Below are 15230 nucleotides of genomic sequence, written 5' to 3' on the forward strand. Positions count from 1 at the left end.
TCTCAACATTGTCTGGGTCTCAAAATGCTTGGATTAGTTCTTTATCCTGATGTGATTTTGTTATTCATTTAAAGTATAGTTGGGCTCATTTGCTTCTTTTTGCTTTCAGTGTTAGGGTTTTTCCCATACTTGTTTGTTTGATTGTTTGAATATGTATGATGCTGATAGGATTCCAAAAGTCAAACGATGCAAAAAGATATGTATATATTCAGATATATAATTTTCCCTCCTCTATTCCTTTCATGCCATCACCGCCTCTGCTCCCATAGGTAACCAATTTCATTAATTTCTGGGTTATCTTTCCTATGTCTATCTTTACAAAAATAAGCAAATGCATATTTACATTCATGCATGTACATTTTCTAATTTCCCGCTCTTTCATACACAAAAGGTAGCATGCTACGCCTACCTGTTGGCACTTTGCTTTTTTCTACTTAGCTATATAGCTTGGAAATCACTCCATATCAAGTCAAAGATATCTCCTTCATTTTGTAATATTTGCATCATACTCCGTGGATATACCATAGTTTGACCATAGGTTATTTATAACATTTTGTAATTATGAATAATGTGGCATTGAATAACCTTGGACTTTGTATTGTTGGCGTATGTCTTCCAGGTAAACTCCTAATAGTGAGATTGCTGGTTCAAAGGGTAGATACAGATGTAGTCTTGTTAGATTTGCCAAGTTTCCCCCCTTTCGCTTCACCACAAACAACAGACGAGAGCTTCTCAAACAGAGCCAAAGGATGGAACCACGCATAAGTTTTTTTGCCTTTGACCTACCCTTTCTAACAGTGAAATTAGGTTTTGATTTGTTTATAAGAAGCAAGTACTAAAGAGAGATTATCCCTGATAGTTATAGCACTTCTTTGTTTCCTATAGATGGAAATATTTCCAAAGTAGCCCAGGTGTGGTGGTGTTAAAATATTTATTGTTAATGCATTAGGATTCTGTATTATAACTGTATTTCTATTCATTCTATGTATAGAAGGGGTCAGATCACTGCCAGATTTTTTTATACCTCACTCTTTTTAAAAATTAATTAATTTTTTTTTTTTTTTTTTTTTGGAGGTGGGATCTTGCTCTGTTACCCAGACTGGAGTGCAGTGGCATGATCATAGCTCACTGCAACTTCAAACTCTTGGGCTTAAGCGATCCTTTCACCTCAGTCTCCAGAGTAGCTGGGACTACAGGCGTGAGCCACCTCACCCAGCTAATTTTTTAAAATTCTTTGTAGAAACGGGGTCTTGCTTTGTTGCCTGGGCTGATTTTGAACTCCTGGCTTCAAGCAATCCTCCCGCTTCGGCCTGCCACAGTGTTGGAATTACAGGCATGAGCCACCAGAATAGGCCTCATTCTTACTTACGTTGATTCATTTCTTATTTGATTTGAGTACATTTTTGAGTAGTCCCCATACCCTAAGAGGTGAAGCATGGTGGAATACATCCTAATACCTTCTATATCTGTGACTCTGTCATTTCACATGTGAGCAAGTGAATGGTTAGGGTTAGAATTCGTGAGTCACAGTGACTACCTCTCAATCCATGCAGATATCACTCTGCTGTTTGTTGTTACAAAGAAGTCATCTGAGGCCTGCCTGCTTTACAGAAAATTTCTAGATAGCCTAATTTCTATCTAGGTCCCCGTAGAGAATAAAATTTAAATTAATTTATCAAAATTTGTATGCTTATATACTTGCTTTATTTTGTTCATTTATCCCTAAAACATGATAAGGTTTTGTCCTATCTGAAAACCAGAGCTTTTATGATCTGGAAAAAGTTTTCTTCTAGCATGTGTTTAAATATTATATCTATTCCATTTATCTGTATATTTTTTCATCCAGGTTTATCATACTTCCATAAGCTGAGATTCCACTTTATACACGCTATATACGTTACCTTCTCTTTAATCATATTTTTATCTCTTAGTCCTCTTCCTTGGCATTTATCACTAAGTTTCTCAAACTCTTCCAACATATTTAATTTTTTGTGTCAATTCAGCACTTTAGTGTTGTTAATACTGCTATAAACTGTACTCTGCCATTGTTAGTCTCTTTATTTCTCTACCTCTGCCAAGTCATCTTTCACATATTTTATGGACTTCATGTTTCTTTAATTTAATTGAAGGTAAAACAAAGTGATGGTTTCCAAATTGATTCGTTTCCATTATTAAAGGTTTAAAAACTTTTATATATAATTTTATGTAAAGTTATATATAATTATATGTAAAGGTTAAAAATTTATATATATATTTTATATATATAATTTATATATTTTTATATATTTTTATATATAAAATTTATATATTTATATATTTTATATATAAAATTGTATATATAAAAAAGTTAAAAATTTATATATATTTTATACACAAAATTTTATATTTAAATTATATAGATAAAAATTATATATAAAAAATTTTATATATAATTTATATATATAATTTTATACATATAAAAATTTTATGTTACTTTATAACACATATAGTATATATACCTGTATAAAATTTAGATATATAATATATAATTATATATTAATAATATATTGATATATTATATTAATATATTGTATATTGATATATTATATTACTATATTGTATATTAATATATTATATTATTACTATAATAGCAATATATTATATATCTAATAATTATATATTAATATATATTATACATACTAATTATATATTATATATAAAATAACATATATACATTGTATATTTTTTATATATATGCTCTTATTTGCACTCTTGAGTCCTGTTTTCTCCTTTTAAATTTTGGGATATTTTCATAGGTCCTATATTGTTGTTGTTTTTAATTTGCTATTTTTTTTTTTCAACAAAGAAAGGTCTATCTTGGTATTTGTCCCAAATCAGTGTGGGTGGTGTCTCCATGGGTACCTTCACAGTTTACCTAAATACTCTTAGATTTGTCCTCTCATCTCATAAGCTGGAGAGCTGGTTGTTCTAAATTTAGCATTAAAAGTTAGGATACCAGCAACTGGAGGGCCCTTTGTAATTATTCAAGAAGCTCTTGAATAAGCAGGTTCTGTTTATTCTTTTTCCTTCAGTCTGCCATTTTCTTCACCTCAGGACCACAACATAGCTCTGTCCAGCATCCCTCCTAGCACTACTGCCCCAGGCAATCACTGTAGAGGACCTCTACACCTGAGATACCATGCCTGGGAGCAGCCCGACACAGCCAGACTTTATGCTTACCATGAGCATGCCTGCCCTGCTTGGAAACCTTCTGATGTGTGTTTGTTGAACTGAAGAGGTTTCAAGAATGGGGTGGCTAGGGCTGGGCATGGTGCACCACTCTCACTAGTTTCATTCAGTCTTCCTTTGGCCACTTCTACGGATTCATAATCCCAATACTTTGGGAGGCCAAGGCGGGCAGATCAGGAGTTCGAGACCAGGCTGACTATCATGGTGAAACCTCGTCTCTACTAAAACTACAACAATTAGCTGGGCATGGTGGCACTCGCCTGTAATCTCAACTACTCAGGAGGCTGAGGCAGGAGAATCGCTTGAACTTGGGAGGTGGAGGTTTCAGTGAGCCGAGATTGCACCACTGTACTCCAGCCTGGGTGACAGAGCAAGACTCCATCTCAAAAAAAAAAAAAAAAAAAAGAATAGGGTGGCTTTTTCCACAGGCCACTGTCACCACCACTGTTGACTCTCCAGAATCGGTGTGTGTTAGCATTTTTCTACCAGATGGTCCTCTGCTCATTTCCTGTACCATGGTAGTGTTTTCTTAGGAAGAAGGTTTACAACTTCCCCATCATATTATTCTTCAATCTAGTCCTATCTATAGTAGACCAAGCAGAATTTAGTCAAACCATTGTGGCTTACTTGGTTTGTAGCTAGTGCACTACTCTCACTAGTTTCATTCAGTCTTTCTTTGGCCACTTCTACGGATTCATTTTATTCCTGTCCTCACAGCAGCGTTGTTCCCACAAAATTCCTTCTAAATGCTTGGTATCCACTACTGTGTCTTTCACAATGATTGTCACATGGCAGGCCTCTAAACAATTGTAATAAGCGACTTCCCGAACACGTTCTATGATCCTTTGGCCTGGTTTCCCTTCATAGGTTCAACGTCACCTTTCCAAACTCTTTGACAACATGGCCAAGATGCGATTCCAGCTAGATGCCAGTGGGAAACCAACCAAGACAAGCCTTGGCATGTACAGCAAAGAAGAAGAGTATGTGGCTTTCAGTGAGCCCTGTGACTGCAGCGGGCAGGTAACACGATAGCCCTTTTCCCTCCTTCTGCTTTTCTCTCTCAAATGCCTTCATTCAAATATGATCAGCATCAACTCTAGGAGGGCCTTTCTGGCCTTGGTCCAGAGCTGCTGTCGGTGCCCTCCAAGAGCCAGCTTCTTTGACTTGAACTGACGTTGGAGCAGCAGCTGGTGCCCTACTTTCCTCTTTCGGGGAAGGACACATGTCAACATTCATATCTTTTCCTTAACCAAAGACCTGTGCAGAGGGAAATAAAATGCACATAAACAACTACCCAAGTCAATGAGAAAAGGATTTTAAAATGATTAGTGGCACCAGGAGACATTAACATGGCAACCCCTAGAGCATCCTGTGGGGGAATCTGGGACACTGACACCTTCCCTGGGAGAAAAATGTCCTTTCTTGAAACCAACTGCTTTCCTGAGATGTCCCCTCTCTGCACAAATGTGCCTCAGTGTCACTTCCTCCCACAGCCTTCCCCTTGGAGAACCAACTACCACCCTGCTCCAGGAACTGCTTCTTCCAAATCTCCGTGCCCAATGCAAGGGACACAAGCCATGGGACCATTTTCCCCTTAAGCCTCCTTCCCATCCATTAGCACCACCGCTGAAGTGTAAGCTTCTGAAATAATCCAACAAAGCATTGCCCCTGGGGATTCTCATCTAGTGCCAAATAACACCTGAAGTAAGGATATTTTACAGAGTTCCACCCTTATCACCTATATCTCAGAAAGCAATTCTAGTGCCAGCAAATAATCGCTTCTCAGTTATATGAGGGTGGCCTTGGGGTTTCATTCACAATGTGTTCTTTCTGTAGACCCAGAAAGCATTTAGTTGGGGAATACAATCTTGGTTTGTACTTCATACTCAGGGGGGACAAGGTCATAAGAAGCCACTGACTTATTTACACCCAGCTCAACCCAGATTTCTATTTCCTTGTATGAGCTCTGGGTGACAGCCTCCACCCCCTTAACCTGCTAGTCTGTCCTGCATATTCCAAATGCACACATCGGCCTGCTATTAATTAAGTCTGGGTCTCACTTATCACCATCCCGGATTACGTAAACAGCACATCCCTCTGCACCTTCTGGCAGCCACTTGGGACTGTGGACAATGTCTGGACTCCCCTTCCTTCACTCCCTCAGACTGAGTGGAAGAAAATATGTAGGACTAATCAAAAAAAAATTTTTTTTTTTTTGAGACAGAGTCTTGCACTGTTGCCCAGGCTGGAGTGCAGTGGCGCAATCTCAGCTCACTGCAAGCTCTGCCTCCTGGGTTCACGCCATTCTCCTGCCTCAGCCTCCAGAGTAGCTGAGACTACAGGCACCCACCACCACGCCCGGCTAATTTTTTGTGTTTTTAGTAGAGACGGGGTTTCACCATGTTAGCCAGGCTGGTCTCAATCTCCTGATCTCATGATCCTCCCGCCTCGGCCTCCCAAAGTGCTGGGATTACAGGCGTGAGCCACCACGCCCAGCCTCAAAACTTCTTAGGCACCCAGTTTCTAACCCGAGTTGTTCTTTCAGGTGGAAATATGGCTGAACCATGTCCTCGGTCACATGAAGGCCACTGTGAGGCATGAGATGACAGAAGGTGTAACTGCCTATGAAGAAAAGCCGAGGGAGCAGTGGCTCTTTGACTACCCAGCTCAGGTATTCTCCTAACGGGGCCCCCATCCTCCACAGGACTGTCTTCCTCCACAGCCTCCTCCAGCCTTCAGCAGCTGGTAGACATCAGGCTGGCTGCGTGCTTCACAGCCAAGGGGGCTTGAATCCCAGACAACTGTGAGGGCTCAGCAGGTGGGAGCAGGGGGATTGACAACCATGGCCTAAGTCAACCCTGACCTTGGGAAATCAAGGGTGATCTCTTTTTGCCTTCATTGGCTATAGAAGGGAGAAAATGTCAACAGTTCAACTCTTTGAGCCAGCCTACTTTCTGTGCACCAAGCTCTGTGCTAAGCACAGGACGCACCAGCAGGGAACAAGACAATGAAACCTGTCTTGCTGGAGTTTACAGGCTCGTGTGGAACTGAATTACTGACACATATGACTGGTGGTTGGTTTGTTTGTTTGTTTGTTTTAGACGGAGTCTTGCTCTGTCCCACAGGCTGGAGTGCAGTGGCGTGATGTCAGCTCACTGCAACCTCCGCCTCCCAAGTTCAAGCACTCTCCTGCCTCAGCCTCCCAGGTAGCTGGGACTACAGGCATGCGCCACCACGCCCGGCTAATTTTTTTGTATTTTTGGTAGAGATGGTGTTTCACCATGCTGGCCAGGCTGGTCTCAAACTCCTGTCCTGAAGTAATCCACTGGCCTCAGCCTCCCAAAGTGCTGGGATTGTAGACGTGAACCTCCGCGCCCGGTGATGACTGGTGTTTTAATAGCGGGGGCTCAGGGTACTCTGGGAGCATACAGCTAGTTCATGAGGTCTGGGGACATGCCCTAAGCGTATGATATGAAAGCTGAGATGTGAAGCAGGAGTTAGCAAGCTAAAAATGGGAGCAAAGAGCAACCAAGTAGGAGGAAGAGCCCTGGCTCAGAAGCCAGGGTGAGCATGCTGTGTCTGAGCCAGAGTAAGTGGAGGAGGAGCAAAGGCTGCAGGTGGATTCTGGAAGCCAGTTCCTATAGACCATGTGAGAGAGTCTGACTTGATTCTGAGATAGATCCGAATTCTTTATAGGTTTCTCAGGAGCATAATAAGAGAGAATAACAGACCTAACAAGAAATGTTTAAAGTAACTCTGGCTACAGTATGCCGCTCCTCCTTCCCTCGGTTAACGGTATAGTAGTAGTGTTGCTGTGTTTGGGGGTTGCAGACATTTAGTAGTCATCGAAGTCATAGAGTAGATAAGATTGCCCTTGGAAAGTATGTAGAATGAGAAAAGAGGGCAGAACAAATTCTTGAGCATCATTCAGAGCCGGAGGAGGAGGAAGGAGGAAACAGGAAAACAGAATGAGAAATGGTCTTTTGGGAACAGAAGGAAAACCGGGAAACAGTAATTATGGAAACCAAGCAAGAAACTGTTGGTAGCAGGTAAGAGGTTGGAAATGTCAAACACTTCTAAGAGATCAAGCAAAATAAAGAGGATGAAGAAGGTTCATGGATAAACTTGGTGAGGCCATTTCAGGGGAGTGGTAGGGAAGGGGCCACACTGCAGGGGCTGAGGAGTGGGAAAAGGTAGAAAGTATTCACAGTGGCCGGGCGCGGTGGCTCACGCCTGTAATCCTAGCACTTTGGGAGGCCGAGGCAGGTGGATCACGAGGTCGGGAGATAGAGACCATCCTGGCTAACATGGTGAAACCCCATCTCTACTAAAAAATACAAAAAAATTAGCCGGGCGAGGTGGCGGGCGCCTGTAGTCCCAGCTACTCGTGAGGCTGAGGCAGGAGAATGGCGTGAACCTGGGAGGCGGAGCTTGCAGTGAGCCAAGATCACGCCACTGCACTCCAGCCTGGGCAACAGAGTGAGACTCCATCTCAAAAAAAAAGAAAAGATAAAAAAGAAAGTGTTCACAGTGAATGTGGATAGCAGGGAGAAACTTAGCTATGAAGAAAGGAGAAAGGAGTCCGCACTGCAGAGAAGAAGAGGTGTTTGTTAACAGTAGGGTTGGATCATCCTCTCAATTTGTCCCGGTAAGACTGCCAATGAGGTGGAGCTTCTTTAACAAAATCTAATGGGACATAAACTCAAAGGGAAAAAAATAGATGAACAGAAATGGTGCTGTTTACTACAACAAGATTCTCCATTGCACAAAGGGAATGGTTCCCATCAGGCTTCCTTGTTTACCTGTATCAGAATTTTGAGACAAGAGAAAGTGTCGCCTCCCCCTATTGCAGTAAATGTCATCTAGCGTGGTGTCCCCCAAACCAAATGATACTGCAGATGAGCAATGGATCTAAATTCGCCACCATGAATAATCAAAGTTATGCACGTTCTATACAAAGCTTTCCAGCAAATGGAAGAAATATGTATTTAAATTGCTTTTTCTATTTATTTATTTTTAATCTCCAAAAATGCAAATCGTATCAACCACATTGAATTTCAGTATCTTTCATCTTGGCATTTAAAAATAGGCACTTTGACGTTTTAAAATATCTTTAAAATATAGTGAAAGTATGGTAGAAGAGCAAACGTGTGCCATAGATGATCAGTAGTGACTCACTAAATTCGATTGTCAGACCACAGAGGAGCAGAGCAAAGAGTGTGTGACATTGGGATGCCTGGGCAACATATTGTTGTCTTCCCAAGCTTGGGAAAGTTGCTACTCCGGGAAGTAAAAGACTGTATCATCCACGTCACAAGTTTTAGAAGCCACCGGCCTTGATCAGAGTCAATCTTGGGTTATTCTCAACCAAATGATACATTTTTCAAGAGCGGAAAGTGCTTTCCCACCTGTGCTATAACAACTTCACACCTTCAAGGGTTTAGAGCATATGGTTCACTTAGTCAGTGCTGGTGGAAGAGGGAGGGATAGGGCTCATGTCACCCACACAATTACATCCTGAGCCCTTGCTGTGTGATGAGTGGGTTGGTTGGAAACAGCCATGGTAACAGCTTTACTAGGCAACTCTTGCTGCCACAGGTGGCCCTGACCTGTACTCAGATCTGGTGGACAACAGAAGTGGGCATGGCATTTGCCAGGCTGGAGGAAGGCTATGAGAGTGCCATGAAGGACTATTACAAGAAGCAAGTGGCTCAGCTCAAAACCCTCATCACCATGCTGATTGGCCAGCTCTCCAGGGGAGACCGGCAGAAGATTATGACCATCTGCACCATCGATGTGCATGCCCGGGATGTGGTAGCCAAGATGATTGCTCAGAAGGTGGGTCCCAAACATCCAGGGGTGCCCACTTTTGTGGCCAGCTACACTGAGAACAGCTTGCACACGACCAAAATATGGGGGCCCCAGGGTCTGTACAGCACTGACCAGACAGCTGGGAGAGAATAACAGTGGCTGCTCCTACTGTTTTTTTTTTTTTTTTTTTTTTTTTTTTGAGATGGAGTTTCACTCTTGTTGCCCAGGCTGGAGTGCAATGGCTCAATCTCAGCTCACCGCAACTTCCGCCTCTTGGGTTCAAGCGATTCTCCTGCCTCAGTCTTCCAAGTAGCTGGGATTACAGGCTTGTGCCACCACGCCCAGCTAACTTTGTATTTTTAGTAGAGATGGGGTTTCTCCATGTTGGTCAGGCTGGTCTCAAACTCCTGACCTCAGGTGGTCCACCTCCCTTGGTCTGGGATAGAATCCTGTAATCAGAGCAGCTTGTGCCTTCTATACTGTGGCGGCCATAGCATGCTGCACACTTTAGCAGCAGTCAGCAGCCAAGGCATCAGACCTCTATGTGTCCTGTGGCCAAGGGATCACCTGCTTGCTATGATTTACCCACCTACTCTACCACTCTCTCTTTAGGTAGACAATGCCCAGGCTTTCCTGTGGCTGTCTCAGCTGCGCCATCGTTGGGATGACGAGGTCCAACACTGCTTTGCCAACATCTGTGATGCCCAGTTTCTGTATTCCTATGAGTACCTGGGAAACACACCTCGCCTGGTGATCACACCTTTGACTGACAGGTGAGCACTGGTGTCAACCACTGACAGTCTTCCTGCTGTCTGGTTCAGGACAGCCAGTGGACATCTAGGGTCAAAGTCCCAGTCACTTGCTATTTGTCCATAGAGCTACAGGGAAAGGGCCTGACTCAACACAGCTGGTTTAAAGTGAAACTCAAAGGATGTAGGGCAGGGCCTTTCTTAGAACAAATCCCAGAGCAAATCACTGAGTCATGACTTTTTGAGGAATGACTAAGCGGTCATAGACACCCGAGTTCTAACACCAGCCCTAACATATTCCAGCTGTTTGATTATGAAAAAAATTGACCTAAGTTTTGGTTTCCTCATTGTGAAATGGAAGTGGTAACTCACAACTTCCATGATTATTGTAAGGATTAAAGACAGTAATGTTGGGAGGGAGAGTAGGAGGGAGATGAAGAAAGGTAGGTTAACAGATACAAACATACAATTAGATCAAAGTATTTAAGTTCTGTCATCCAACAGCAGAATAGCATGACCATAGCTAGCAACAGTGTATTGTATATTTGGAAGTAGCTAGAAGAGAGAACTTCAGTTATTCCCAATACATAAAAATGATAAATACTCAAGATGATGGATAACTCAAATACCCTGACTGATCATTACATTCTATGCATGTAACAAAATATCACATATACCCCATAAATATGTAAAATATGTATCAATTTAAAAAGCATACTGGTAACCCCCTCACCTCCATTTACAAAATGCAAAGAGGTATTTCTCTCTATATTCATTGAAGTTAAGAAATATACCTTAGAATGTTAAACTGCACAAAGATTATAATAACTCTCTAAAACTATTCTCTTGACAATGTCATAATGCAATTTAATTAAGAACTCTTAAGTGAATAATGTATTTTGCTTTCCAGTCATATTTATAAAAATAAATATGGTTCATTAAAACAAGCACATAAAAAGATAGTAATACTCCTAAGGAGGTTAGTTTATAAGTGCTCAGTAATCAATCCCTATTATTATTTTCTTGTCAATCAGTTGATCAATTAACTGGCACATTTATTCAGTACCTCTTACTCTGGGAATGCAAAGAAATAAGCAAGGTAGTTCCAACCATTCAGTAGCTCACATTTTTTTTTTTTAGAAAGACATCATTTCCATCACTTATATTAATTCACACATGAATGAATTCACGCCAGACACCGAACAAGTCACTGGGAATACTAAGATGACTAAAACATTTTCTGCCCTTAAACTCCAGCTCTAATGAGGGAAATAAGACATATGTAGATAAAAATTTATATATCACCAAGGGGAAAAGTACAAGGCCATAGTATAAAATAAGGTACAAGGCCATATGCAACAAATTTCCAAGCAGGTGACTCAGCAGAAAGCCCTTTGAGCACAGAGGGCTCCACTCACAGTAGGAGGAAAAGAACTGGAAAGGCTTCATGGAAGAGATAGTATTTGACCTGGAGCTTGAAGGATGTATTGGATTCCAGTAGGATTTCAATAGGTTATGAGATTACTGTTGGGGTGTCCATGAAATTGTATAAAAATCTGTTCACAAGTCACTTTTTCTATTAAGAGGATATACAGCATTCATTAATTATTAAAATGCTATGCGTCCCCCAAAGTTAAGGAGCTACTGATAAACATTGCTGGAAAATGGCATATTATGGGCAAAGTCATGAACCTGGGAAAACTCAAGATATGTTCCTGGAAGAGGGAGCTCAGACTTTGGGGGAGGTAGTCAGCCATAAAGGAGTCAGAATATAGAGCATGAAGAATATATTCTTTATCCAGTAAGTAGTGATAAACTATTGAGAAATTTCATCAGAGTGTGAAATCTGTACTTTATGAACACTCATCTGACAGCACAACACAGGTAAAGGAGAGCGAGGGCAGAACAATAAGTCATGGTGCGTGGGAGAAATGATATTTTAATTCCGCTGAGATTTCTGTAAATTCCACTGGGAGTTCATACCCTTTCCTTCTAATTCCATTGAACATTAAATCTCCTCTTCTCCAAAAGGCGTTGTATGTCTGAATAACTGGTTCACTGAGATGAATGACTTGTAGGTAATGAAGAGATTGTCAGAAATTGTGAGTTACAGTTAAAATGGCCAGATAGAATCTGCCAGTTTTTAACTTCTCTCTTTTCCTCTTCTCAGTGATATCACTTGTATTTTAGTCAAATCCTCAGATAGATTTCCAAGTATTTGATAAGTATTTCCAATTCAGTTAAATTTCAGTCACTGGGTTCATGGAATGAATGGGACGTGGAAAATCCAAAGCAAGTACTTGAAAATCCCAACGTGATTCATAGCTCACCACCTCATAGCTGAAGCATTGTGTTCAAGATGTTTCCTCTGCTCCTCTGTTTTTCATTTCTTTAATTCATTGTTCTCCCCAGTCTGGAAGGGGAGAGGAGAGTCCCACTCAAACTGCTTCCCTCTTACTCTGTAGCTCTCTTTTTTGTGGTGTCCCCTAGAGGGCACATCACTGTCTCCAGTGGGTCCCAACTGTGCATGGACTAAAATGTGAACTCTGCATGGGACTTGGTAGTTCCCATCAGCCACCCTGATGGCTTGCTCCCTACACTCCAACTACATGGCCTCCTTTCTGTTCCTTGATCACCTGGAGTTCATTCCACCTCAGCACCTGCACACACATGCTTCCCTTTGCTTGGAATGCCATTCTCAAGGCCATCTGTTCCACTGGTAGCTTCTCATGCTTTTGTTCTGCTCTCTGTTCTCAGAGGCCTTCCCTGACCACTGTTTCTAAAAGGCAACCTCTCTCTCTCACACACACACAGAAAGATATATATGTGTGTATATAAAGAGAGAGAGAGAGAGATGTGTGTGTATCTAAAGAGAGAGAGAAAGATATATATATGTGTATATAAGGAGAGATATATATGTGTGTGTGTATATAAAGAGAGGGAGAAAGATATATATATATATGTGTGTGTGTGTATATAAAGAGAGAGAGAGAGAGAGCAAGCGCAGGTAACCCTGACAGAGCCTCTGTTGATCTTGATGTTTCCCCCTTTCTGAAATGACCTGGCTTGCCTCCTTGTTGTTGGCATTCCCCTCTGGAAAGTAAACCTCTAGCAATGAAGAACCTTTGTCTATCGTGTTTGCTGTTATGTCCCCAGCCCCTAGTAGGTGTTGAATTAACAATCGTCAAATGAATGAATGACATTTAAATATTGAGGATCACAAGAATAGACAGAATCAAACAAGGGAAGTTAACTTAGGGGCAAGGTCTGTCCAGGACTCTGTCTGTGTTTTGGCTCCCAAAGAAGAAGAAACAGCTACTCTGTGTTTTGCTTTTAGCTGGGAATCCATCTTCCTCCCTACCTCAGCTTAAGACAAATGCAAATAGCATCTTTCCAGAGGGAGATGTCTATCTCTCGGTAGCGAGATGGTAAAGGAAGCAGCAACTGGGGTTGGGGGTCGGGGGGTGGAGTCTTACAGGTGTTACTTGGGCCGATTAGTTGGAGGAGCTCATCCTATCTGGGTTAAAGGAAAAGTGGTTCCCACTTTTTCATTCAGACTGGACCCCTCTAGTATCTGTCTTCAGGGCCATTCTCAGTCATTAGCAGGAAGGAGGTCCTGTATAGCCGTCTTCCCTACTGCAATGAATTTTTCTTCCTGTCTTGGAATATGAGCTAATAGTTTGGGAGTTTACACCACTTGGGACAGAATAATGAAGGCATCATGTATTTGGGCAATTTGATAAATCTATCCCCTGCTGTAGACTATATGTTCCAAGGTAACATTGACCTTCAATTTTTCTGTACTCCCAGGACCTAGCACTGTGTCTGGCACACAAAGGGCATTCAAGAAATACTCCTTGAGTGAATGCAATGAAATGATTCCTGAGCCTCTAGATATGTGCCAGGCCTTCAGAATATTTCCATCCTTTCCACCGACATATCAGACATTATCATTCCAAGTGATAAAAAGTACAAGATTTTTCTTTTCCCTGGGCTTTCGCTCTTGCCCAGGGATTGAAGATAATTACCACTTTTGGATTTAGACGTCTCTAGTACACTAGTGCTGAATACCTTATAGAGGGAAAGGGTAAAGTTTCGACGATGCATTATTTCTGAAATAGGGATTTATGGCCTCTACTGTGAAACGATGCAAATAAGAACTTGAAAGGAAGGTTAGCTAAAATAAGGGTGAATACTATACAGACCTTCACCTTGTTTGCGCATTCGTTGCTTTTCTGACAAAGTAGTATGTAGCTGAATATGTATATGGCAAATTCCATTTTCTCATTGACTTCCATTATTATCTCAAGAAATGTTTTTTGCACAGAAAAAAATTGGCCTCAACATAGAAAATCACATTTTAAAAAGCATTCAGCTTTTACTGGTGTGTAGCCTAAGTACATTTAATTCTCTCCTGCCAGAAGAATTAATCAAATGGACAATTGATCCATACAACCTTTGCACATTCATTAAAAGCACACCCGTTTTACAGTACATCCAAATGATTATGCCTGTTTCTTTGGAATTTCTCACTGCCTGGATGGGACTTGAATATATAAATAGGTGCAATGGTTCAGCCCTTGTCACAGGACTTCGGCACCACACTAAGTTGAAGAACTAAATGGAAATGTTTTTTCAGGCTGAACAAAAGCAATTCTCATAAGTCGTTTCTCGACCTTTGGATGATCTCCTCCTGCTTTGCTCCCCTTCCTTCACCTTCACACACAAATGCCCCTTTCTGCCCTGTGCTGTGTTAAGTACTATTTTAATCAACTGCTTATCAATGTTGAGTACCCCTTAATTTCTCAGGAACTCCTGCAAGTAGGTGAAATATAATTGATGCAAGAGTCTTTCAAGGTGATTTTCTGGGCAAGGACACAGCCAGCAAAAGTCGTACGCTTTCTCTTTAAGATTTTCTCTGATGGTTTTACTGGAGAAAATTTGGAAAGCTTAGTATTCTGTACAAAAGAAAATAAAAGTCACCCAGAAATAGCCATTGTTAATATGTAGTTTGTTTCATTCTACATGTAGAAGGTTGAAAAATGAAACTGACATCATATGCTATATATTAAACATCATAGATTGTTTGTTTTATTTAACATTATACTATGCATATTCTCTAAATATTTTTCTAAAACACTTTAATGGCTGAATTATAGTCTATTTATAAGTATCCCATAATTTATGTAACATAACCATATTATGGGTTATTTAGGTTACATCTAAGCTTTCACTATTAAAAATAAAGCTGTACGAACTCGCTTATATGTAAAATTTTAAGCAAAAATCTCTTATTATTTCCTTATGATAGATTCCAAGAAGCAGAATAATTAGATGACACATACTTTCAAATCGTTCATGAAAAAAATGTTATTCCTACTCTCACTAAGTTTATTAAAGTATTAATTGCATAACACCCTGACCAGCATTAAGTGTTACTGT

The 15230-nt window shown here is 40.9% G+C and overlaps 1 protein-coding gene across 1 annotated transcript in view; it reads left to right on the top strand.

Annotated features, from left to right (window-relative positions):
* The window catches only part of DNAH9 (dynein axonemal heavy chain 9), a 372533-nt gene that overhangs the window by 97999 nt on the left and 259304 nt on the right, over window positions 1–15230 (top strand). Inside the window, exons 23-26 of the mRNA XM_008010391.3 lie at window positions 4096–4248; window positions 5774–5899; window positions 8827–9066; window positions 9652–9812. Coding sequence (XP_008008582.3) covers window positions 4096–4248; window positions 5774–5899; window positions 8827–9066; window positions 9652–9812 — 680 coding nt within the window. The remainder of the gene's footprint in view (window positions 1–4095; window positions 4249–5773; window positions 5900–8826; window positions 9067–9651; window positions 9813–15230) is intronic.

This window comes from Chlorocebus sabaeus, chromosome 16, assembly GCF_047675955.1.
Source record: "Chlorocebus sabaeus isolate Y175 chromosome 16, mChlSab1.0.hap1, whole genome shotgun sequence".
In the NCBI taxonomy this organism is placed as follows: domain Eukaryota; kingdom Metazoa; phylum Chordata; class Mammalia; order Primates; family Cercopithecidae; genus Chlorocebus; species Chlorocebus sabaeus.